Genomic DNA, 24,869 nt, shown 5'->3' with positions numbered 1-24,869 from the left:
AATTTTACTATTACATATGTTACGATTATTTATAAGGAAAAGCTGTCAACTGACTTCCTTTTAATCAGCAAATAATATGGCTTCATTCAGTACTAATAGGTGAGTAGGTTATTGGGTTTTTTTCTGTGCAGGGAGAAGCTTTTAAAATTGTAGTGCACTAGGTTGGACTAAAAAAGTAGGAGTCTTGTGATTGTGTTAAAAAATGAAAGGTCCAGTTAAGACTCCAGTTGTATTTTATTAGAAAGCTGCCAATTTTAAGTTCCTAGTCATTTTCTCTTGCCGTATCTGAGCAGCAGCTGTGTCTGTCTTGGAACAAGAGTGTTTAGTATTGTTCTGATGGCATGAGGGCCTGGCTGCAGGTCTGTGTGGGCAGAGTGACTTCACCTTTCACAGCAGGACTACCCTTACTGTACCCATGAGGCAGAGTTATTCTGTGTTTGTGCTTGGTGAGTCATTTTTTGCAGACTTGTGCGTGAGTAGTGTACATTCAGAAAGTATCCCACAGAGCCTGTAGACCTTTTTGAAAAGATGAGTTCAGAAGCTGGGTCTCATCAGCTCATACTGTAAGATGCTCTTCCTGTGTAATGCAGTTTTAAAACGGTTGAAAAAAGTTAATTTTTTTACTGGAGGAGGAGGGGATGAGACAGCTAATCCCCAAACGAGTAAGTTTTGTGGTTGGTTTTTTTGGGTGGATGGTTTGTTTGGTTTGGTTTTTGATTTTGTGTCTTGGTTTTTTTCAAGAAGAAACACTGAGTATCTAGATTTTTAACTTGAAAGATCTTTTCTTTTTCCTTGAACAGAAATCTTCCCCCTTGCCCTCCCCATCTCTTTTAGCAAGTTAGTGATACTGGTTTTTTGCTGCTTTTTTTTTTTTAAATGATTGTAGTTTAAAAAAACCCATGCATTCTGCTTACTATATGAACAAATTGAACAGATGTTATCTTTATGTTTACAAGAATTATTACTGATCCATAAGATCAAGCTGAAGAATTACAAGTTATTTTCTAAAAAAATTTTTTTTTAGTGTATGTCTCAGAGATGAAACTACTAAATACAGGACTTGGTTAGATAAGCCAACATTCATGAATTGAATTCAAGTTATTGAAAAATAGTTCAGGTGGCTCTTTGGTCGATTGTGAATACGGGAACAAAATCAGAAAGAAAAAGCAGCTTAAATGTATTTAGCCAGTTTGAACAGTTTAAAGTGATGTTCTACAATTGTCAGTAAAACAGAATGTTTGTTTTTAGTTCTAACAGCAGCTGTGACCCAAGCCTCTCTGCAGTCTATACTCCATAAAATTCTTACTGCTGGACCATCTGCTTTCAATATCACTTCCCTAATTTCTCAAGCTGCACAACTGTCTACGCAAGGTATTTAGTCTTCTTTTCACTTACGTAAAATTGTTACGTTGCATTTTATAAAGGCTGATACAATTGAAACTTGTAGAAGCTGTTTCTTGTTGTATCTTTGTCCATCTGGCGTGGAGGATGTCAAACGACTTCTGTTTCCAAAGATAGGATAAGAAATTGTTATTTGGGGAGCCGGAAGCTGATACATGACTAAATAAATGTACTTCTCTGTTTCGCCTTTTGGGATTTTCTTTGTATGTTAACTAACTCTATATGAGTAATGTAAAACATGTGCAAGACCTTCTCAATTTATTCAGAACCTTAATTAGACGTTATTTAATGTTCAATATAGAGCACAACTCTTCTTTGGTTGAACACCCTTGTAATACTGTGCAACTGTGACTCTTGGGGGAGGCCTTAAATTCTTAAAAGGAAGTTTATTCTATCTGGTGGGGGGCGTGGTTTGTGGTCTTCTATAAATAGTATTTTTCAACTTCCAGGCAAGATATTCCTTCAGGTATCTTCAGTACATTCTGGTTTGTAACTTAATAAAGCTAGAAACTTAAACCAAAACAATAAATGCAGTCATGTTATTGAATAGGTAAGCAGCATTATCCTAATTTTTAACCAGTAATTAAAACATGCGTGGGGGACTTCTGTTGGTAGATGCCTAGAATGGGTGAATAGGTTTCTAGATAAGCTGCGCATGCATTCTTTCAGTTAAAATTAAGTGCTTTAGAGTTAAGCACTCTAAAATAGGAATTGCAAATGAAACTAATTTAGTCTCTTCATGTGTAAAAAAGCATTGCGTAATAGCTGCTGCTTTACCCTTCCTCTCAAGTTTTAGAAGTGGAGGGTTTGAGGAAAATACAAGTCTTTAGTTAGGATTGTTGTTGAACATTTGATTGTTTCAGTTCACCAACTGTCTCAAGGTGAATGTGTTTGTATATAATCTAATACATCATACTCCAAAGTACTGAAAGAAAATCTAATTCACATTTAAGATAGGGTATGGTTTTATTAAAAACAATCTTTTTTTTTCTTTACAGCTCAGCCATCTAATCAGTCTCCAATGTCTTTAACATCTGATGCCTCATCACCAAGATCATATGTATCTCCAAGAATAAGCACGCCTCAGACTAACACCGTTCCGATTAAACCTTTGATGACGACGCCACCAGTATCATCGCAGCAGAAGGTAAGCTCCTTTTGATTTATGCCATATTGTAGTAAGAAACCATTAATAAAGTATTGCTGATATATATTCATGAGCTAGCAATTATATATAGGATGATAAAATATGTATGTTATTTTTCCCAATAGAAACAGAAACAACTGGAAGCAACTATGTGTGTGGCTGTACTTTTTGCAGTATAACTCTAGCATGGAATTCTGATATGCTTCTATGTTCTTGAAGAAAATCTTGTGCTCACTTCAGATGCTGCGTGGAGATATTACCAATCAGTATTTTAACATATTTAAATGGAAACAAAAACTTACTTCAAAGGCAACAGCTGATACAGTTCTCTAGACTTTAGCCAATAAAAGATTTTTAGAATGGGAGAGAGTGTCAAATTTGGTTTAGAAATGTTCTAGGTGTTCACAAGGTCAATAATGTTGTGTCTCTTTCCCTTCCTGCCCCCTCACCCCCATTCATTCAGAATTCCTAATTGAATCAATGACTAAGAAACATTGATTTGAAGCTACCACATAGACTCCTAAGGTTCTTCATAAGGATGAAGTAGAAAACATAAAGTTGTCTTTTCTACTTTTTTGTGTGTGATTCCTCTAGCGGGTCACTCTTCAGAGGAAGAAAGTCTTTTGCAGAATCTGATCTCAGTATTCCATATCCTGCAAGTGGTGATACTGAGGAATAGATACGGTTGAAGCCAAGATTATTTATTTATTTTCTCTGTCCAGCAGATCAGAGACTCTGTTTTGCTGTGTACAGCTGTGGAAAATAGATGTAATTAGAGGCACTCAAGATGAACTTCCCCTTAAGGGTTTTTCTTTTTCCTTGTTTAAAGACTTGTGATTCATATTATAGAACAAGGGTGGGAAGAGATACTGGGTTTAAGGATCTGTTATGAAGGAGGATTTTGTTACTAAAGGAGACTAAAGACAGAGCTATTGAATTGCACCCTCTGGTGGAAGATAGCCTTTTACATTCAAGATAGTTTTGTAGTGAAAGGTAGAGCTGCAGGGCATAACAGCCTTGTGCCTTTTAGGCAAGTTAAAAAAACTTCAAAATTTTAGCAGTTTACAACGTTGTTCTGGCTGTGAAAAATGGAAGTCCGTTGAGAAGGCTTTGGACCTCTGCTAGAGATTTTCTGTTTTCATGCAACGGGAGCTTGTCCTCTCTCTTCATTGTACAGATCTTTCTTTCAAGATTGAGACCCTCGGATTTTAACCCAGTCTATCAGTATGTTGCTCAGTGTATGCAGTATCTTACCAGTTTAAGAAGCATGACTAGATTTCGGGGTGAGACCAGTCTTGTTTGGTGTCATGTCCATCGCTGTCCACCCCCCCCACCCCCAAATCCCTGTTCTCCACCCTCCCTGCCCCCCCACCTCCACTTAGCTAAGGCATCTTTTTTTCAATTTTCTGCTCCAAAGGGAACCTCTTATGTCTTGAAGGCCTTTAAGGGATACTTTTATCTTCAGGAGGACAGATTGCGTTCTTCATTCTAGTCTAAATGCCTCATTTCCTTAAATCTGAATTTTTTAATGGGTACAGAGAAAACCAAGTGATTCTCCCAGTTTATTGTGATTGACAATGGTACAGTGAATTGTACCTCATATGTGTACTAACTCTGCTTCTTGTCTTTGTTTCTTGCCCTTGAAGTGCATCCTGAATCTATGTGGTCACATTGCATAGCTAGGTGACAAGTAATGAAATTACAAAATAGCAGGCTTGAAACAAAGAAGGGAGAAGGCTGGCACTTTCAAATCCTGGGATATAAAAAAGAATCTTCTTAAGCTGTTTACTGTCAGTGACTGAAAGTTGATTTGTTCTGGTCTTTACAACCCAGAGATCTGGATCTACTTTATAAATAAAGTTCTGATTATCAGTTGCATTATAAACATGGCCAAAGCTTTATCTTTTGGGATCTTGTTTATCCACAGTGTTTTCTGAAAGAAAACTTGAAGGAAGGACAGCTCAGCAGGATTCCACACACACCCCCCTGCCCCAAGACATTTATCCTTTTTTTATAAACTTAGCTTCTTTAGTATTTATCATCCTGCTACAGATGTTTTCCTAGAACTGTGCAGACAAGCTTGAACGCACTGCCTTTCACCCAGTGTAAAGACCAGCATTATACCTATGAAGGAGGTGATACGATAGTAAACTATGCCTTAAGAGAAAGTGAAGGCAGGCCAAGTGTTGTAAGTAGGGCCACTCTCTCTTGGTAGACTGACTGTATAATTGCATATGCTTTTGGACACACAAGCCTTCCCTCAGGTTTTCAGCAGAAGCAAAAAACTTAAACTAGATGCAGATTTGAGAAGAGTTGATCTGAGTTTAGTGTAAGTCTTAACTACACCAAGGCTGCCACTCCTCAAAAAAGAACAAAAAAGTATTGGTTATTTTATGCTTTGTCTGATATAAGATTCTCCACTTACATGCAGGGCTCTGTGATTGCCTATAGTTAGTGACTTGGCATGCAGGATTTCACCTCTGGTGTTTTCAAAGTAGGGTGATATAGGTATTGTGTGTTTTATTGATACATATACAGAAGTTCTTCTGAAAGTGGTGACGTCTGTATTTTGATGACCATACTGTGACACATTTTGAAATTACTATATTATAATCCCTCTTTCCTTAAGATCACACCACACTGAGGTGAGATTGCACATCTCGTTTATTTCTGAAGCACATATAGTGTGGTTGCAGTCAAAGTGTTAAATGTAGTAAATTTCTGAGTTACTCATTCCAGTCTATAATGTCTTTGCCATAGAATGTTATTAATCCCGAAGAACTGTTGTGCATTTCTGTATACAGTGGCAAGTTTTTACTCTCATCTCTCTGTGAGAAAGTTGTAACTCTTACTACACTGGGACATCATAACCCTAAAAGCTCTCTATTTTCTAGGTACCTCAAGTAGCTTCACACATCAGCTAAGCAGAATTAGTAGTAACGCTTGACAGCAGGATCTTTTCTTGGTTTTTGTGTTCCTTAAATCTTGTGCTAACAACAGAGCTGTTGAAATATTAACATGAATTGTTTGTGTGTTAGTCCCAGAAGTGGCAAATTCTGGTTCAGCAGCATATACTTTTCCAGTTCAGTAGGGAAAGAACGTTCTTGATAGTTCTTCTATTCACATAATTCAATTCTGTAAGATAGGATTGAGATGAGAACTTAGGTGGTGATAGCTCCAGTGTGAGCATGTCTGTTTTAGTACTCCTTTGGGTGTGTCAGGTTAGCTTATCCAGTTCTAAGATGCATAATCAAGACGTGGTGCTGTGTGAGGACACACTTGATTTCAGAGCGCAAGCTCGTTGGTGTAGGGTGCTTCTGTGCAGCAGGCATAGACAAAGCTGGACTGGCACTGTGCAAGCAGAGGCCAGTGCCAGATGCACAGATACTTGGGCTGGCTCTGAGAGCAGTGTAGGGCCTGTAACTTAGGACTGCAAGAACATGTCTGTAGTGCTTTTAAGCTCAAGCTGGTCTGTCTGCCTGGAGGTGTGCTGTATGCACATGGCAGCTCAGGTGTTACACACTCCAGCATCTTAGGCATTGTATTTTGCTATTTAGCTGTGTCTGTGTTTTATGGTTAGAACCTCTTCTGAATTTCTGCAGAATACCTGTGTGAAGCATATGTTATGCAGATCTGTCAAGCTTAGTAAGAATGTTGCTTATGAAATATTTTTTTTTTTATTTGACCTTTATTTTTCTGTTTCTGGTACACTTACAGTCTTTGAAACACTTGGAAAATAGGGAATAGTTAGGAGTTTTTGTGACTCATTTGTCTACAGATCCCAGTTTTTCTTTACAATCCATTTTTGCTTTTATCAGCCAAGGACCTTGTTAGTTTTCCAGTTTGGATCTGCAAGGTGATTGTATTATCTCTGATGGACTTCCCTTCTGAAATTGTTTGTCTTGTTTGAACAGCTTTGATAGTTATGTCTGCTCACAGGGTGAGCAAAATTCAGGCACTAATAGCAAAGTTCTTCATGTCATACATTTCATAAAGATATTTGGGTAGTCTTTTTTTTCTTAATTTATGAACTACTACTGTTTTGCCTGTCTCAACTGTGTAATTCTGTTGATTTCAACAGGCTGAGTGATCTTACAGTGATTTTTCAGATCTTTCAGATTTATCTTTCCAGAACCATAATCTTTTCTTGTGCTATTCAGACTTTTTGTGGTTTTTGATAATAATTTTAGAAGTTGGATTTTCCTCTTGGACAAAGTAGGTTTGAGATTACATTAAGATTTCCTGTATTTTTAAATACATGAAGTTATGTCTTGAGTTTACTTTAGCAGGTACTGTCTGACTTGCCCTCTGTCGTTTGTTTCACAGGACTGTGTTTCTGAAACTGAGAGAATTTCTGGAGGTTCAGATGACCACTAGTTAGTAATCTACACCAGCTTGATGTCAGCAAATGCCAGACAAGCTGCCTATGTTTTTTTGTCTTTATGGATCCCTAGAATCCATTTTTCTTCCTTTTCTCTTTCTTAAAATTGTTAGCTTGCTTTTTCTGGAGTGGGAGATAAATTTTGGAGCCACTTTCTCTCTTGTACATACTTTAAAAGGGACAGAGGTATGCAGAGTATGAGGCAAAAAAAAAGTATGTTGAACTCCATTTACTGTAACTTAGACACTAGTATATTCCCAGACTTTTCATCCTGCTGCAGTTCAGGAATTCACAGAAAAAAGGCTATTTCACTGCAGGTGTCTTAATCAATGTGAATGTGTACTAAAAAGGAAAAGCAAAAAGCCACTGGTGACTTTTTTTTTAGTCATTCATTAGTTTAGAACTGACAGAACAGTTAAGAAGGAGGAGTAGCAGACTGATAAATATTATTTAGATTTTTTTTCCATTTCTAATAGAGATGTTATAATATGGTTATGATCAAATTCTGCTCTTGGCACTCTGTAATGTATTTTCAAGTAGGGAACTTTTAACTTTTTAAGTGAAAATTTTTATTTGGTTAATGAACAGTTCTTCTGAGGTTGAAAATGAGCTTGGTGCTCACATGGAAGATGTGGTCAAAAATGAACCAGTGTTGAACTGTTTTACCAATTAACTTGCAATATTTTGACAAGTCAGATGGATCTAAATTTGTGTCTGTTATGTCTGTTCAGTACTTCTATTTTAGTAAAAAAAGCTGTCTGTCACAGCTGTGGAACTAGAGATGATTTTTTTTTTTTTAAAACGACCTGAAGAGTGAAAAGTGTAAAAATTCTGTCAACAAGAGACCTTGTGTCAAAAAACCCTACGGGTCTTGTAATTTCTGTGTTTTTTCTCTGGTTCTTACACTTGATATTTACAGTGGAGGAAATTAATGAAGCTTTGAACTTTCCAGGTTGCTACTCCAGGTGTTAAACAAGGACCAGCTTCACAGGCAGCACCTCAGCAACCAGTAATAGCTGACAAGCAGGCAGGTCACGAACCTGCCTCTCCACGAAGTCTTCAGCGCTCAAGGTAATTAAAACACTTCTCCGTGCTGTCCTCTGTTTTTGCTCTGGATGCAATGTGTGTTGTATATCTTGAAATTTGTGGATTCTTCTTTGGCCTGTTTATTGAACATGTGATTTAACTGCTGCTGAGAGGATACAGCTAAGTATCTTTGTTACAGAACTACTGTGGTAGGTTCTTCATGTTAGGACCACCACTAGAGTTCCATTCACAGAAGCAAAATAGAATGCATATTTTTGCTCTGTCACTCTGGAGTCAATTTTACAAGTGATTCTTTGTATTGTGATTTCTGAGTTTGGAGTTTTTGTTTCTTTGCAGTTATGGGATTAAATACTTTAACTCTGTGTGACTTGCTTAGCGTTAGATGTTTGTGGTGTCTTGATGTAGTGTAATTTGATTTTTAAATTAGTAAGAACTTATGTCTATCAGGTGATTTTGCTGCTTTAGTGAAAAACATTTCAAAATGAAGTAAGTTTCACAATCGATTTTCCTTGGCCAGACTTTTTGTCAACATTGCAGCCTATTCAGATGTTGCATGATATGAACATTTAGCCACTGATTTACAAGGTGGGTTTAGAATCTGTATCTTGTCTAAAATTTTTCTTTTGGGAAGATGGGCTTTTCATTGTGCAGGATGCTGTACACTTTGTCATATTGATTCCAGGGGCTGTACAAAGATCTGTCACAAGATCTTCCGGTGACAGAGTCATGATCTAGAACTGTGGCAGGAGGAGATTGCAGGTTGACTTTTTAAAAAGTGCATCATTGCAATGGATTCCTGTAAATCTACAAGGTGTTGTGCTTCTTAAAAGCTAGATTTTTAGAGTGGTTGAATAAGGTGTGTGGTATGATGTTTATAAAACAAACAAACAAACACCACCAGCAAGAAAACCCCAACACTCTTTACTTGTCAGTATACCTGAAGCTGCATGGTGGTGCTTTCCAGATCATAAAACAGTGAGGTCCTTTTATCTGCCCTTCTGGGACTAATCATAAAGGGCACCTTTGATTACGTGTCATCAGTGCACTAACTTATTGTAAGGTTTTCAAATCTGTGTTGGTTTTTGCTGGTTTTGTGGGGAGAGGGGGTGGGTTTGTGTTTGGGTTTTTTGGGGGGCTGGGTTTTTTGTTTGCTTGGCAGTCCTGTCCCAGTGACTGGCTTTACTGGAGACTCTGTGATACTGATCAGTTTGAGGGTACAAACAGAAGCAGGTCAGAAGTTTTTGAGTCTTTAATGCTGGCTATCTTACAGACACTTGATTCTAATCTTCGGCAGATGTCTAACCTACAACTCATTTTCCTCTATGGGTAGAATAAAGACCTAGTGTACTAGCTCCAGTCTCTAGTAATTATGAATGGTGCTGTTTAAATTTTTCTGAATTACAGTACCAAAAATAAAATCATACTTGGCAACTAGCTAAACCTTTTTAATAAGGGGACTAGACCTTTTTATAAGGAGTAGCGAGGTTTTGGGGAACAGCTGTCAGTCACAGACCCTTTTGTCCTTTGCTGATCACCCTTTCCCCATAAGAAATCCTGCTAAGGAAGATAGTCTTGTTCTTGGAAACATTCACCATGGCCTGGAGTCTGTGTGAAGTGCTACTGGTGGGCATTTGACCTGCTAACCCATAGCCCCCCCTCCCTTTGGGTTGTAGGATTTCGTGCTCTGACATAACACGCATATTGAGTTCCCTTTAGGGATGTACTGGCCCTCTGCAAACCATTGCTCCACTCGGCATCAGTATTTTGCTGGAGAAGGGAAGCTGAGTTTGTCCCAGCAGCTGTGCTGCTGAAGCAGAGGGGTCACGCAGGTGGCACTGTTCTGTATTTGAGGAGGCAGCGGTGGCGCAGGAGGCAGTGCACAAATAGAGGAGAGTGTGCAGGCTAGTAGCAAAGATACTGTGACAATATTAGTATTGTTTAGTATCCTGTATCTCTCAAATTGTTACATGTTTGTGACTGTAGTATATTGAGCATCACAAGTTCATGTGTTTCTGTTTCTTTGGAAGTGTCTCATATGCAAAAATTGGAAGATTAAGGAACAGGTGATTTGGAAAAGCCTGTGCAACTGGTATTTTCTTCTGTTCAGTGTAGTGGAGTTGAATGAAAATGGACTAGCTCAGATGTAGATTTACTTATCTGAAAAAGATTTCCTCTGTCCAGGCAATATTTCTGAATTGATACAGAACAGATTCTTCCATTGTAGGTGAAAGCAGTCAGTCAGATGGGGACTGCTCTCAGGGCTAACTCCCTTTACTTTTTTATAGGAATGAACAACAGTTTAGCAGCCTGAACTGTGGACAGGTGATTCATAAAGAGGCTCTGTGAATTAACGTTGCATTTTTTTACAGCTTAAATACAGGCTAATTGTGCAGAAGTTAATCACAACTACATTTCCTTTGCTTTTACTATTATTGAAACTTTTAAGTGAATGGAGCTAAAATTATTTTTAACCTGTTTGGGAGGAAGCACCATCTAAGAAATATGTAAATAGCTGTTGTAAAGTTGTGAACATTTCAGTCATGTAAGTTAGGAAATCAATGCAATGTAGGCATACGGTAGGCATATCTTTTTGTAAGAGATAATTCCAAAGACACACCATGAATTATGGCTGCTTTAAAAATGGAATTAAATGAATGTTTCTGTAATTGATAGTTTCATCAGGTTGCCAGTTTCTCTTTATTTCCAGAAAGGACTGGGAATATTTTTCCTTTACCTTAGAAAATGCAAAACTGCTGGAGGGGGGAGGTGTTTTCTTCCATTTTTTGTAGGTTGTAAGATTTTTTTAGTTTGTAGTAGTGTATTTCAGAACCATCATGTTCTCATACTCTTGTACAGATGTTTTTGTCTCTTTAGAAGCATTCAGTTACCTGTGGCATAGTCAGTCTTTAACTCATCCAGCAGCTAAGGCAGGTACTTGGCTTTACTGAAGCATTTAAAAATACAGCAGTAGTTTGGAACTGTCTATCATTGCTGCATTCGTAGCTCCCCCTGCTGCTAACATAGCAGTGCTAGGATATTTTGTGACAGTATGCTTTATTCATAATTAAGATACAAATTTATTTTTTGAAACCCACAGGTTTTATTTATTTTCCTGAAATGTTTCTGATGTGTTAGAGTGATTTTTACTGATGAAGTAGGAGTCAGAGAAGCCAGGTTGAGAAATGGAGAGGAGACAAGTCATGGTGGAACTTTCATCCTATTAGAAATAAGGAGTAAATAAGCATTGAAGGTGATGCCTCAATTCTACTTAGTTAATAAATGTAGCGTTTCTCTTAGTATGCTGTATGAATACATGGAAACATAGAAACATAGAATAATTTAGGTTGGAAGGGCCATGATCACTAGTTGTGATCTAGTCCAAGTCCCAATTCCAAGTAGGACCAGCAAATTTGAATTGCTAAGGACATTGTTTAGGTGGTTTTCTAATATCTCTTGAGCATCATCTTCTAATGTTTGACTACCTGTATGGTGAAATGTTTTTTCCCTATGTCTAATTAGAATTTCCCATGTTGCAAATTGTGTCTCTGCCTCTTGTCCTATCACGTTGCGTCTCTGAAAAGAGCCTGCTGTCTGCTCTCCCCATAGGTAGTTAAAAACAGTAAGAAGATCCTTCAATCCCCTTCCCTCAGCCTTCTCTTTTCCAGACTGAAAAAACTTTTAGCTTCTCCTGATAGGGCCTGTGCTTCAGCCCCCTAGTCATCTGTGTGGTCCTCTGCCAGATTCTTTTGGTGTGGCAGTTTAATTCTTGTCCAGTTTTGGGCTCCCTGCAACGCAGTGCTCCAGGTACTGTGGATCTCATAAGATCTGAGGAGAGGGAAGGAATTGCTTTCTTGAACCACGCCCTTGCTAATAAAGCCCAGCATGTGCTTGGCCTGCTTTGCCACAGGGATACATTGCTGACTCACATTAAACTTGTCCACCAGGATCCTCAGGTCCTTTTCTGCAAAGCTGCTTTCTACCCACTCAGCCTGTGCTGTTTCGTGGGGTTGTTTCATTATTGTTGCACGGGGATTATTCCACCCCGGGGTGCAGGAATTTGTATTTGCCTTTTTTTTAATTTGGTTCCCATCTGCCCATTCAGGCCCTTCTGAATAACAACCTGCCCTCCAGTGTACTGACTGCTTCCTCCAAGCAGGTGTCATCTGCAAACTCACCAAAGGTTCACTGTGTGCCACCATCTAGGTTTTTAATAAAAATGTTAAAACAGTATCGGCTTTATTATTAATCAGGGAAGCACAGCACTAGCCACTGGCTTTTGATTGGACTTCGTACTGCTGACTGCAGCCTTTGAGCCCAGCAGTTCATTCAGTTTCCCACCCACCTTACACATGAAATAAAGACTGAATAAGTGAATAGTCTGACTATAATAATACTACAGGAGATGATGGCAGAGGCCTTCCTGAAGTCAAGGTAAAAAACATTGCTGCTTTCCCCTTATCCTCTGAGCAAGTCATCTCATCAGTCAGTGAGGTTGGTCAGACATAATTTCCCCTTGGTAAATCTATGCTAGCTCTTTTTTGCCTTTCCCTTCCAGGAAGACTTGCTTCATGACTTTCCCAGAGACTAAGGTCAGCTGGCCTGCAGTTCCCCAGGTTGTCGTCCTTGTGCTTTTTGAAGATGGCTTTAACATTTGCTTTTTTCCCCCATCATCAGGAGACTTGCCTGCTCACCATGCTGCTTCAAGATGATGCAGCATCTGAGTTATAGTGGCCAGTTCCCTGATGACGCTTGGGTGCCTACCATCTGGCTGCATGGTCCAGCTGGCTTAACTGCTCCTTAACTTCTTCCTCTGCTGTAGGTAGTATTTTACTTGCACTGACTCTGCTGATGTGCTTGGGCATGTGGGAGGCCGGAGGGCAGGCCATACCCATAAAAACCGAGGAAAAAAAAAAAAAAGTTGCTGACTATCCTGGCCTTTTTGATGTCCTTTGTCTCTAGGTCCCCTTGCCTTGTGGAGGGGCAACCCACCTGTTCCTTAACCTTTCATTTATTCCTGATCTACAGCCCTTGTTGCCTTCACGTTCTTGGCTAGTTTCAATTACAGCTTCAGAATCTAAATGCCATTTTTTCCTAATCAGCTGAACATTTCTACAGTTAAGCAGTTGCACTTGTAAGTCCTTTTGAAGTAGTTGAGCCAATTACTGAAGAGAACACTGAGAACAAAACCCAAAGAACACTTTCTTCCCCTCAGCCCTGCCCCCCCCCCCCAGTTACATCATATATTGCCTTTTGCAACTTCTGCTGCCTGAAATCAAGGAAAATTTATGTATACAACTCTTCACAAAGCTGTCTGCCAAAATGTTTCTCTGCAACTTTTTTTTTTATATTTTCTAAACTTTTAAACAAGTCTGTGTGTACCAAAAAGAATGAGATTAAAGTCTTTGATGCTGCGGAGCAGTGTACTGTGCCTAATTTGCTGGCTGTTTGGAAACCTGCTGTAATTCTTTGCAAGTGGGAGTGATTAAGATAAATGGCTGGGCATTGGACTGTAAAGATAGTTATTATGCGAGGATGTTTTCAGTACTCAAGGGGGTAGGTTAGGTGATAAGATTCCTCTGAAATTTATTTTTTCTTCATAGTACTTTGTCACCTAGAGGCAAGTACTAAGAAAGTTTTAAGAAATAGACTGAAATCATGGCCTGTGTTGAAAAGCTGCTGCTGGTGGGAGTGTGACTGTAAACATAGTCTTAGGAGTAATGGCTAGGTACTTACACAATTAGTACTATTATTTCTCAGTATGTGTAGCGCCAAAGAACATTGTAACTGTGAGGTACCATCACTGTTATGGTGCTAGTAATGTTCTTGTCCTGCTCAAGGTTTGCCTTCCCTTAGAAGGGTGGAGAGGACAGAGCAGACTATTCTCATCCTGACCTGTCCTTGTCCATGTTTGCACGGATAGCTAGTGCTGCTTCCACCTCTTCTTAGCAAAACAGAAGAACAGAGCCCCTCTCTGTGAGGGGCGTGGGGATGGGAGTGATTGAATGAATGCTGGAAAGGGAAGCAGGAGTCTAGGGGCCTTGTTTTTGCAAGGGATGGGGGAGTAGAAAAGGGATTGTGCTGAAACATCAGCTTCTAAGCTTCCTCACCATGGGTTATATATCCCACCCTGTGCAAGTTCTGGTTTCCTAGAATATCAGATCACCTGCACAGCAGTGCTTGCAAGGAGGAGACAAACCCCCATGTTCTGATCCTTTGTTTGATAGTGGTGATATACCAGTAGCAGGTTTGACGCTGGTGAAAGTTGCAGTGAAGTTGTCAGTAGCTGGTAATATGGAAGCGGAAGAACAATGATGAACTCTTACACACAGCAGAACTGTGTAGCTGTAGCTCTGACAGTTGTCAGATGTGGTTGGATCCATACAGTGCAAGAGTGTGGTGTTCATGCTGGCCCTGACACCTGGGCTTGTGGACACATGGAAAGTAAATTTAAGTATCAGTGATTTTTACTTATTTTGGGGGAACTTCTGTAGTTTGTTGGGCTTAATGTTAGGCCTTCAGGTTGTTTATCATAACTTTGAGAGAAGTGATACAAGTGAAACAAATAAACCTATTTTACCTAGGGATCTTACCATCCAAATGTGAGGGGGAGGATGAGTATTTGCAGATTGGGAGTGCAGGAGTCCTTGTGGATGAGTCAGTCATATCAGTTTACCAGAGATTTACCTAAGTGGTACCTACCTTTTTTAGTCATTGCAGCAGGAATAGGCTTTTATTAAAGAGATGGGATTCTTAAGAAGGCCACTTCTATACAGGAGCATAATGAGGTAGAAAAGTATCTTGTAAAGTGGAGTGAGGGGGTAGTTATTAGAGGAATTCTGTTTAAAAAAAACCCAACATTGCTTAAAGTTATGGGTAGAATACTTTGTAGATAACATAATCTTGAGCACTGTGCATTGCAAAAGACTGCTATGCCAAGATCAGCATGAGAATTTTTTAGTAAAAATTAGAAAAGCTTTTGACCAGGAATTATAATTGCAAAGTAGAATTGGAAAAGCTATGTATTGGTGTGTGGTGGTTTTGCCCCTGCCGGGGTCTGAGACCACGTGGCCGCTGCCCCTCCCCCTCAAAGGGAGTGAAATACAAAGCCCCGAGGCTGAGATAAGGAGAGGTTTAATACAGCAGTGCAATAGCAACACAACAAACAGCAACAATAACAATAAGAATAACAGTAATAACAATGAAGAGAGCAAAATATCTACCAATACAGCAGTGAGAATAGAGCAAATCCCACAGTACACGCGGTAACCCCTTGTCCCGCTTCTGCGCCAGGATGTGACATCCACAGGGTATCTGAATAACCCAGCTAGAGCTTCCCCCCCACTGCTGGGGAAACTTAACCCTATCCTGGCTAAACCAGGACATGGTGTAGTGTTCAGATAATGTAAATACTGTTTGCTTGCATATGGAGATCTGAAAGAGGACAGTCAAAGGCTTAGTCTAAGGCGCAGAATTTTTGATTCATCCTACAGTACACTTATCATCTGAACGTGTCCCTATGCATCTGTTCTCCAGCAGCAGGTTAACACACCAGCCAGAAAAACAGCAGCATGAGTAGCCAAGTTGGTAGCTACAAACATACTGCTCCTCTGATATTTCTGTTCTCGTGAGTGATTTAAGTGAGGATGTACAGTATCACAAAGTCACCTAGGTGTTTGTGTTCTGGCTTTAGTAAGTGGTTTTAACCCTCAAAGCCCATATGACTATATTTTTAGATCAGGAGATCAGGCTTTGTTCTTAATTATTGTGACACTTGCCAGTATTCTGTGGAATAAACCTGCTTGACTCCATCTGATACATCATTATTGAAAATCTTAGATTTGCAACTATTTGAAGGAAGAGCATAGATGTATATATTCTCTATCCAACACTAAAATGTAGGGACAGCTTACATCACTTGAAAGTTAAAAACCAAAAAACCCCCAACCAACCAAAAAAAACCCCTGTTACATTGTAGCACTCAAACAGTTCCCATAGGAGTAGAAGGTTTGCAGAAAAGTAGCACAGGTTTGGTCTACCAGAAGCACTTACTTGTGGTTTAAATTCCTTATGTATTTTTGTGGCTGGAAGCAATGAATTTTAAGTGTTTATTTCTCTATAGGTTTACATACGTTCTTAAATGCTCACTTTTTTTTTAATTCTTTTCTTCTAGTAGTCAAAGAAGCCCATCACCAGGTCCAAATCATACCTCTAGTACTAGTGCATCAAATTCAACACCTGCACCACAAAATACATCTGTACGACCCACTTGTTCATTAACACCTACGCTAGCAGCACACTTCAATGAAAATCTTATAAAGCATGTTCAAGGCTGGCCTGCAGACCATGCAGAAAAACAGGTGAGTACACTTGCGCTTAGTTCCCTGTGAGAGTGCAAAATGTATAGTTTAAAATCTGTTTTTCTTACCCAGGTTGCTTTTTCTAGGAATTAAAAGTATTTTAAAAAAATCCAATGCTTGACCTTAGCCAGAAAAGAGGAGAGGGAAGAGATAGGCCAGACCTGCAGGTTTTACATGTGATTTGCTATTTAGCAGTTGAGTATTTTCAGTCTCACTTAAAGTACCAGTGCTTTTGAAATTCTCTCAGATGAATAACTATCCTCCTAACTATTTTCTTACTGCCAAAGTTCTGTTGAAATTTACAAAGAACATAAACTTCAATAATTTTTTATAATAATGATATTTTTGTTACGTGGAAAATGTTATGTATTAGGTGATGGAGTTAAACTATTTGCGACTACTCCACAGTTTGAGTCACTGAGTTGTTAGCTCTATGAAGTGAAAAAAGAACTCTGCCTTGTTTGTTGTACCCAGTTTTTAAGATGATGTAGAGGGCTCAGACTGAGTTTGGGCTATTTTTACATAATGGGAAATCCAGTAGAATTGCCATCCATATTTTATAATTGCATGAAACCTATCCTGTTCTGGTAATACAGGGAAACTGGATGTATGTCAACTGCTTGGAATGTATTACTCAAAGGAACCGTATTGGTTATTGAGTCTAGTTCAAGTCCTTTCACAGGCAACCCTGTCTGACAGTCTGTATGGGATATTAATCTTACCTAGCCCAGTTTACTTTGGTCTTTTGAAGAGTGGTTGCATGCTGGCTGAAACCTACACTTGAAGACTTTTGGGTAGTAACTTGCAAGATGACTCTTAGAAGTGCAGTCTAGACTGATACCCTATTTGGACTCTGGGGTTCTTGTTTTGTTTCTTTTCATTAATTTTTAAAATTCAATTGTAAGACATTACCAGCCTGTACTGAGTCAAACGACTGAGCCATTGCTGTGGAATGTGTGTTTAAGGAAATGGAGCAGCACAGCCACTTCTCTCTATGGCCTTGGCCCATAGTTTTGATCATGTTATTTTCAGAGTGTCCCAAATTGGCATATATCTTAATGCAGAAAATAAGATTTATACAATTCATAGGTCTTTTTTTTGTTCCCACTATCAGTAATAAAGAGATAAAAAAACCCCAGCTAATGCTAGGTGGTCATGTACTTGGTTGGATACTTTAACCTTTGTGCCAGGTGTTAAATAAATGCTGTATTGTCCTGTCTGCTATTTCAGATGATTTCACATGACAGTGTTGTTTAAAGACCAGTTTTGAATAGTAATGCTTCAGAGACTTAAGTCAGATATTTGATATTAAAAAAAAAAAAAAATGTAACAAAGTATAGGTGCAATACATAATAATTGTAGAGGTACTTTGAGTATTGAATAATACCTAAGTAGAAAAAATGATAAATTTACCTTTTTACAAACACCTGAAAAGGAAAGCCTGGTAATAGTCAGCATGGTCCTTTTAGAAAGAAATTATGTCAGGTTTTGGTGGGGTTTGTTTGATAAAGTATCAGACTTCAGTAATACAGGAAAGTAATAAATGTTATATCTTCATTTGTAGCAAGACTGTTAACACCTTTTAACAAGAATCTTGTATGCAGAAGTGATTTTTAAGGCCTTTTAAATGCAATTACTTTAAGATGGGTGACTGGTCAGCTTAAAAAACAGTAAAGTCATTATTATAGTTTGCTATCAGTCTCAAGGCTTTGGAGTTGTGTAGGGAGGACATGCGAAATGCCCTGCTGGAGACCAGGGTACTCCTGGATGTCAACACGCTCCAGAAAAGAAAACTTTTAACGTAGGGCATTAGAACACAGAGTGCTTTTTTGAACTAGAGGAATGCCAGAAGTTGATGACCTGTGCTAAATAGCACTATTTTGGGGAAGGAAAAATCAAGTATACAAGTACTTAGGCAGATATTGTGGATTAACCCTGATAGGCAGCTAAGCATCACACAGCTGTTTGCTCACTCTCCCCCAGTAAGATGTTGGAAGAGTGAAAGTGAGAAAACTCATGGATTGAGATAAAGGCAGCTTAATAAGTAAAAGGGGGGGAAGGGAGGGTAAGTGATGCAAAAGCAGTTGCCTACCACCAGCCAACTGATGGCCAGCCAGTCCCTGAGCAATGGCAACCCCTAGAAAACTGCCCCCCAGTTCTATTGCTGAACATGACATTGTATGGTATGGAATATCCCTGTGGTCGGTTTGGATCAGCTGTCCCAGCTGCGTTCCCTCCCTGCCTTTTGTCCATCCACAACCTATTTGCTGGGGGGGTCAGAGAGAGAAAGGGAGAAACCCTTGGTGTTGTGTAAAGACAGCTCAGAAATAGCTAAAACATTGGTGTGTTATCAACACTGTTTTGGTCACAAATCCAGAACATAGCATCATATGGGCTGCTATGAAGAAGATTAACTCCATCCTAGCCAGACCCAGTACAGCAGTGAATAACTTTTCTAAACAGTAATACTGCAGGGAAGGATCTATTTGAAACAATTTTATTTTTTTTTCCACTGTGCCACTTGCAAGCAGTCCTCTTTCGTTATTGCAGTGTGATGCACAGGACCTCAGAGTAGTTACACCAGTCTCCTTGGTGGTGTTGAGGAGTTCTCTGGAGTCATACCCAGTTCAGTGATAAAACTAAGAAATGCACAAATTGGGGATAGGTCACACCTTCTAAATTTACACTTCTGCTTACCTCCACCTGACTAAGTGGGGATATTAAAATAATGGAGTTTGTTTGAAGAGAGTTACAAAGGTTTTTTTCCCTGTATAAAGTAACTCGAAAGATGGCGTTCGGTTATTTTTGTCACTAAGGCTTAATTTAGATGGGAAATTTAAGTCAGCCATTGAAATAGCGGATGGAGACTTTTAACTCATTGAACAAATTACTTTGGAGCTCAGAGCCCTGTCATGTACTATCTTTCAAGATGGTTGGGTAAACATTTGTTAGGATCAAGGAAATCTAAACCATCCTTGTCTTAGCATGGACCTGCGTTAGGCAATCTCTTAGCAGCCAGGTCTGTTAATTTCTGATTCTAAATGTGCTTTGGTAGAGAATTTAACATACTTCTGATTTAATGTTCCCTTTTGAAGTGAGAGTGCTTTGCTGTTTCAAGACATACTCATCCAGCAATCCGCTGGCTACAGCCCATTGTTTCCAATGCATTATTCAAAATCCTAACCTTTATGTGTAACCGTTGCAGGCGTCAAGATTACGTGAGGAAGCCCATAACATGGGAAGTGTCCATATGTCAGAAATTTGTACTGAATTAAAGAATTTAAGGTCTTTAGTTCGAGTATGTGAAATTCAAGCAACTTTGCGTGAGCAAAGGTAAGTGTGCGCTCTGTGTTTATTTTCAAAATGGTAATTTTCAAGGTGGTGTTAGAATTCCCATTCTGGCATTGTTTCGCATGAGCTACATTTACTGATGACTTTCGAAGTATGCTAATACTTGCCAGGTTTGCAAGCTGTCTTACCTGTGTACATTCTACCTGTTTCTCACACAGATAACTCTTAGTCTCCAGTGAACAGAACCAGATATGCAGCTTCTGTATGTGTTTTCACTTAGATAGAAAAGTAGTATCTTTGCAGATACGTTAGTGCATTAGGAAAAACTGATTAATTCGCAGTAGTTGAGCATACTTCTTAAAATACCTGTCCATCCATGATGCATAGATCACATAGGTACACATCTGCATGGTTAATACTGGTCTTAAACACTACAGTTTGCATGAGACATTTGTTAGGTCTAAAGCCAGAGCAAATTTGAACAGGTGTCAATAAAAATTTAATGTTTGTTACTTAGGTAGGAGGCGTCTGAGAAGATCTTGGGGTTCTTTAGTGAAATGTTGATTATAGCAAAGTAGACTTCTGCTTCTTAAGTCAGTAATAGTGGGTGTCTTGTGTATCACTGAAGCAATACACAAACACGTTGAAGAATGTTGTGCAAGATTGAAAAGTTTAATCTTACAGTACATGCTGAAACTCTTCACCAGCAGTCATGATCCTGAATCTACGTTCATATTCAGTTTCCTTTTTTTGAATGATGTTACCCCATCTATCAAGTGACACTGCAGCTTGAATACGGTGGTTCTGATTTACTATTTTAAGCCGATTTAATAGCGTTGCATGCTGTTTAAATAGCTAGCTTTATCCTTGAAAGTCTTGCTTTTTGGCAGGTAGTAAAACAATCCTTTAGTCAATAGTAAGTTATAATATATTTGTAAATCTTTCCTAATAAAGAATCAAAAATATCCGTTCTTTCTGAAATTTTATTTCATCACTTCATTACATAAATTACAATTTCTGTAGTATATTTAATGAACTGTTTGGTTTCTTAAAGGTTTCATTTCCTAAGGTTTCATTTCTGTCTCTGGGTGCACATTTGATCTGAAATAACACATCAAATGTCATTGTTCAGCTCACTAAATAGCACCTTGTTTCTTGTACACTGTGTATCCTTAAGCTATCAATGGATAATGATTATTATGACTTTGAATCTATGATAACATGTATCTTTTATTTTTGCTGCAATCCCAAAGACGTGGAATAAATGGCATAAGTAACAAGTTGGTGGGGGAGGCTTTCACAAAGGATGGGCTTATCAAAGCCAATACTTTTGAATGATGGTATTATTTCCATACTTTTGCACAGAAGAGAACTATTTAAATTTGTTTTAAGAGGGAACTTTATCTCTAGGCAAAGCGAGTATATTGCTTTAACCATAACTGACAGCATGTGAAAAGGCACTTTTCATTGACTGATATATTTGATACGCCCATGCCTTTCAAGTTTAATGTTTTTTTTTTTTCAGTGTGTCCATCTTAATTGTTTTTCACCTACTTTTCAGTAGAAAATTAATTTTTACTGAACTGGACACATACTTAAAATGTGTTTTACAAAAGTCTGCTGAAGTGGATGCTTTTTTTGCATCAATTAAAGTTGCTCTTTGGACTTTATAGAATATATGAAACTTCAACTTTCCCTGAATATTTTCCTAATTCATTCACGTGCTTGCATTACACTTCAGCATCATGAAAAGTCGTTTCAAAATATTAATTAAAAATTCTGGGAAGCAGTTGTGTAAACCACATGTTCATTGATCACAATAATTGTTTATGTCAGTTCAGTAGAAGGCGCAAAAATATATAAGGGAATTGTTAGCAATATAATTTAATTCTAAGCCAGGTGTAGTTGCAACTTTTTTTTCTTAGGTGTCTTTTAATGATCAAATATTTTGAGACTGGAGCTTACCATAACTAGAGACTACCACTAGCCACAGAGCCAAATACTAGAAAAAAAGTGTTGCACCTAGAAGAAAACTTGCTTGTTTAAAAAAAGTTGAGCACTTTGGGTTCTTGTATAGTCTGGAAAACTGCATGACACAAGCATAATACCATTCTTCAGAATATTCAGTTACTCAGCGTACTCTGCCAGTGTCCTGCTTTTTCTGGGAGTTAAATTCAAGGGAAGAGCAGGCTTAAACATAACTGTGTATCAGTCATAATGAAATACAGCAACTTAATTTTCTGAACAAAAGTATCGAACACAGCAGGTCTCTGCATCTGCATACAGTGTTTGTAGGTGATTGAACAGATGGGGGTTAATTTAAAAATACCCGAGTTTTATTAATAGAGCTAAGGTGCTTGGTATCTTTCACTGAAATTGTAGAAGTACTTGTGTAGATACTTAGTATCTCTGTATAATGGAAATGTTTATACTAATTTATTTCTTTTCTCTTGCAGGATACTATTTTTGAGGCAACAAATTAAAGAACTTGAAAAGCTAAAGAATCAGAATTCCTTCATGGTGTGAAAAGTTGTAAACAATTGCACATGGTTTTGAGTACAGGAACTATTAAACTGATGCCCAGTCTTAACACTTTTGAGCTGCATTTGAGTAGACTTTGGACCGTTGAGCTGGGCAGAAAAAAAGTTGACATGGGGAAGGGGACAGGAGGGAGTCAAATTCAGGGGAAAGATACAAGAATGATTTGTAAAACCCTTGAAATGTAGATTTCTTGTAGATGTATTCTTCACGTTGTAAATATGTTTTGTAGAGTGAAGCCATGGGAAGCCATGTGTATCAGAGCTTAGACATCCAAAACTAATCAATGCTGAGGTGGCTAAATACCTAGCCTTTTACATGTAAACCTGTCTGCAAAATTAGCTTTCTTTTTTTTTTTTTTTTTTTAGTTAATTTATCATTCAGAAATTTTGCATTTCCTAAAATTCAATGCAAGCGCCAGGCGATCTGTGTCTAAGGCTGCAACAATTTGGGTAATGTACAAAATACCATGAAACAACTGTTTCCACACTTGCACCGAATCGAGAGCAGTGCTTCTCCATTTCTGTTTTACAGAGAAGTGTTTTTCATTTTCTGTGTTCCATTTCCCCGTGAAATCCTAAATCTGATTTTATCAGTTTTTTAATGCTTCTAATTTTCTCTTTTCTTAAGGCACTGTTGCTATGGCACTTTTTCTATAATCTTTTCATTCCTGTGTACAGTAGCTTAAAATTGCAGTGATTGAGCATAACCCACTTGTTTGTATAAATTATTGAAACGTATTTCCATTTGCACCCTGTAAGAATGGACTTATAGTACTGCTGGGCATGTGTGCTGAAAGTACATTACTTGCTCAAATATAAGGAAATAGCCCAATGAACATGTTAACATGGTTGTGGGAGGGGAAAGAGGAAAAAAAAAAAAGCTAGTCAGATGTGAATTGTATCTGTTGTAATAAACATGTTAAAACAAAGAAACACTGGTTTTCATTTCCTTTGGTCAACGCATATTAAAATTTGGTCTGTTTGGGGACTCTTTATTAGAACTGTTCTTGTTGAACATTTTTGTACTTAAATAATTCCTCAAGGGAGATTTTGTTTAAAACTTGTAAACAGGAAAATGTGTATAAAATATTTAATGAAATATAAAATTCAACAAGAATGATTTAAGACACCTCCCCAACAGTTGTCATATGTTAACTCCTGGTTTACCTGTCTTGATATTATGACATTTCATTTCGAAGGATGTTTGTGTTGTAGCTAACTGTTTAAGTCTGGTGCTGACTGCTGTTCTTAACCATCACAAAACGCTGAATTTGTGTAATTGGAGCAACCCACCGTTTGAAAATGGTGGCAAAGCTCAGCTTTGTATATTGTTTCCTAAAGTATATTAAAAATAAAAAAGAAACTATTGCTACTACAAAATAAACATGACTTTTTCTTTGCTTAAAAACAACGAAAAGAATAGAGATGGCAGCACTAGTTTAATATTTGCAGAGGTGTATATGTTACAGTAGTCTGTTCAGTAAGAAAGATTGTAGGTGATGGATTAAAAAAAACCCTTAATGATAAAGGTGTTGATGTTTTGTTCCTACAAAATACTGTCTTTCAGCACCAGAAACATTATTTGATTTTTATTTTGCCTTGTTTCATGTTGAGTGGGCTCAGACTGAGTTTTAAAATCAGTTTTTCATCAGCGGAAGCTGAATGCTCTGTCCTAACAAGACGTTGTAGATGCAGCAAGTTGAAACACCTTAACTAAACAGCAAATGAGAAATCAGGATAGATTAACTTGTAATTGTCCTCACTTTTTAACCCAGTATGTGCTGCTGGGTTTCATATCATGCAAATGTTTGGTTTTGCTCAGAAAATGGGAACAGAATAATCTTGAATGAGTTAATTTTAACATACATTATTTCTTCATTTTTAGAGACCCAAGGCCAAGTGACAGAAGGCTTCCTGAGACTCTGTATTTGCCTAAGATCCTTATTGTCTTGAGGTTGCCCAAGCATAGGGAAATAGCAATGGATAACCTAACACTAACATCTTTTGCCAGTGGTTGTCCCTAGTTCTGGTATTTTGCTGTTTAGTTACTTGCTGAGACAAAGGTTGCTTCTGTCTTAATAGACATGCTGTGCCTATTTTCCACGAGCTTATTTTATTAACTTTTGATTCATATATTGCCCTCTATAACATCCTGTATCAATGAGCTTCACAAGTTAGTTTTGTTCGGTAGAAAATTACTTTGGATTATTTTTTTTTAAACCTCTGATTTGAATTAATTTGTTTGTATGCTCACCTGCTGCCTGTTGATCTTATTATTCATTGTTTTACAGAACTCTTGCTTCCAGCCTGAAGAGTACTAGTCTGTTTTATCACATGAAAACTTTTTATAATGTACAAATGATCACAGATAACTTGGGGAATAACAAGGATTAACATGCTACTTTTAACCCCTTAAAAACACCATGAATACATATATATATATATCTATGACACAGAGACACATGCTCTCTTCAGGTGATGTCCTCCCTAACTAATGCAATAAAGTTTTTGTCAGCATCAAATGGCACACTGAAAGCTTGCTGGCTACTGTATTTGCTCACCATGCACAATAGCTTTCCTCCCCCATCCTCCAGACCCTTCCAAAGCCCGGAGCTGTTGTTAGCTGAAGAGTGACAGCTTGTCAAACTTTCACTAGCTTTAGACAAGTTGGGGAAGAGGATTGCAGGCACTAGAGTAGACACTAA

The 24,869-nt window shown here is 38.2% G+C and overlaps 1 protein-coding gene across 4 annotated transcripts in view; it reads left to right on the top strand.

Annotated features, from left to right (window-relative positions):
• The window catches only part of WAC (WW domain containing adaptor with coiled-coil), a 63,402-nt gene extending 39,854 nt beyond the window's left edge, over nt 1-23,548 (top strand). For 2 of the 4 annotated variants that reach the window (XM_074833281.1, XM_074833301.1), the window contains 6 exons: nt 1,249-1,371; nt 2,400-2,548; nt 7,882-8,000; nt 16,147-16,333; nt 19,539-19,666; nt 22,081-23,548. In XM_074833281.1, the coding sequence (XP_074689382.1) occupies nt 1,249-1,371; nt 2,400-2,548; nt 7,882-8,000; nt 16,147-16,333; nt 19,539-19,666; nt 22,081-22,150 (776 nt within the window). In that variant the 3' untranslated portion in view covers nt 22,151-23,548. Of the gene's footprint in view, nt 1-1,248; nt 1,372-2,399; nt 2,549-7,881; nt 8,001-8,493; nt 8,549-16,146; nt 16,334-19,538; nt 19,667-22,080 lie in introns of those variants that run through there. The other 2 variants (XM_074833290.1, XM_074833312.1) reach the window with 2 other exon arrangements.
• The last annotated feature ends 1,321 nt before the right edge of the window (nt 23,549-24,869 follow it).

Source organism: Strix aluco, chromosome 1 (assembly GCF_031877795.1).
Source record: "Strix aluco isolate bStrAlu1 chromosome 1, bStrAlu1.hap1, whole genome shotgun sequence".
NCBI classification, from domain to species: domain Eukaryota; kingdom Metazoa; phylum Chordata; class Aves; order Strigiformes; family Strigidae; genus Strix; species Strix aluco.
Note: the sequence above shows the minus strand (reverse complement) of the source record. Positions and strands in the feature narration are given on the sequence as shown.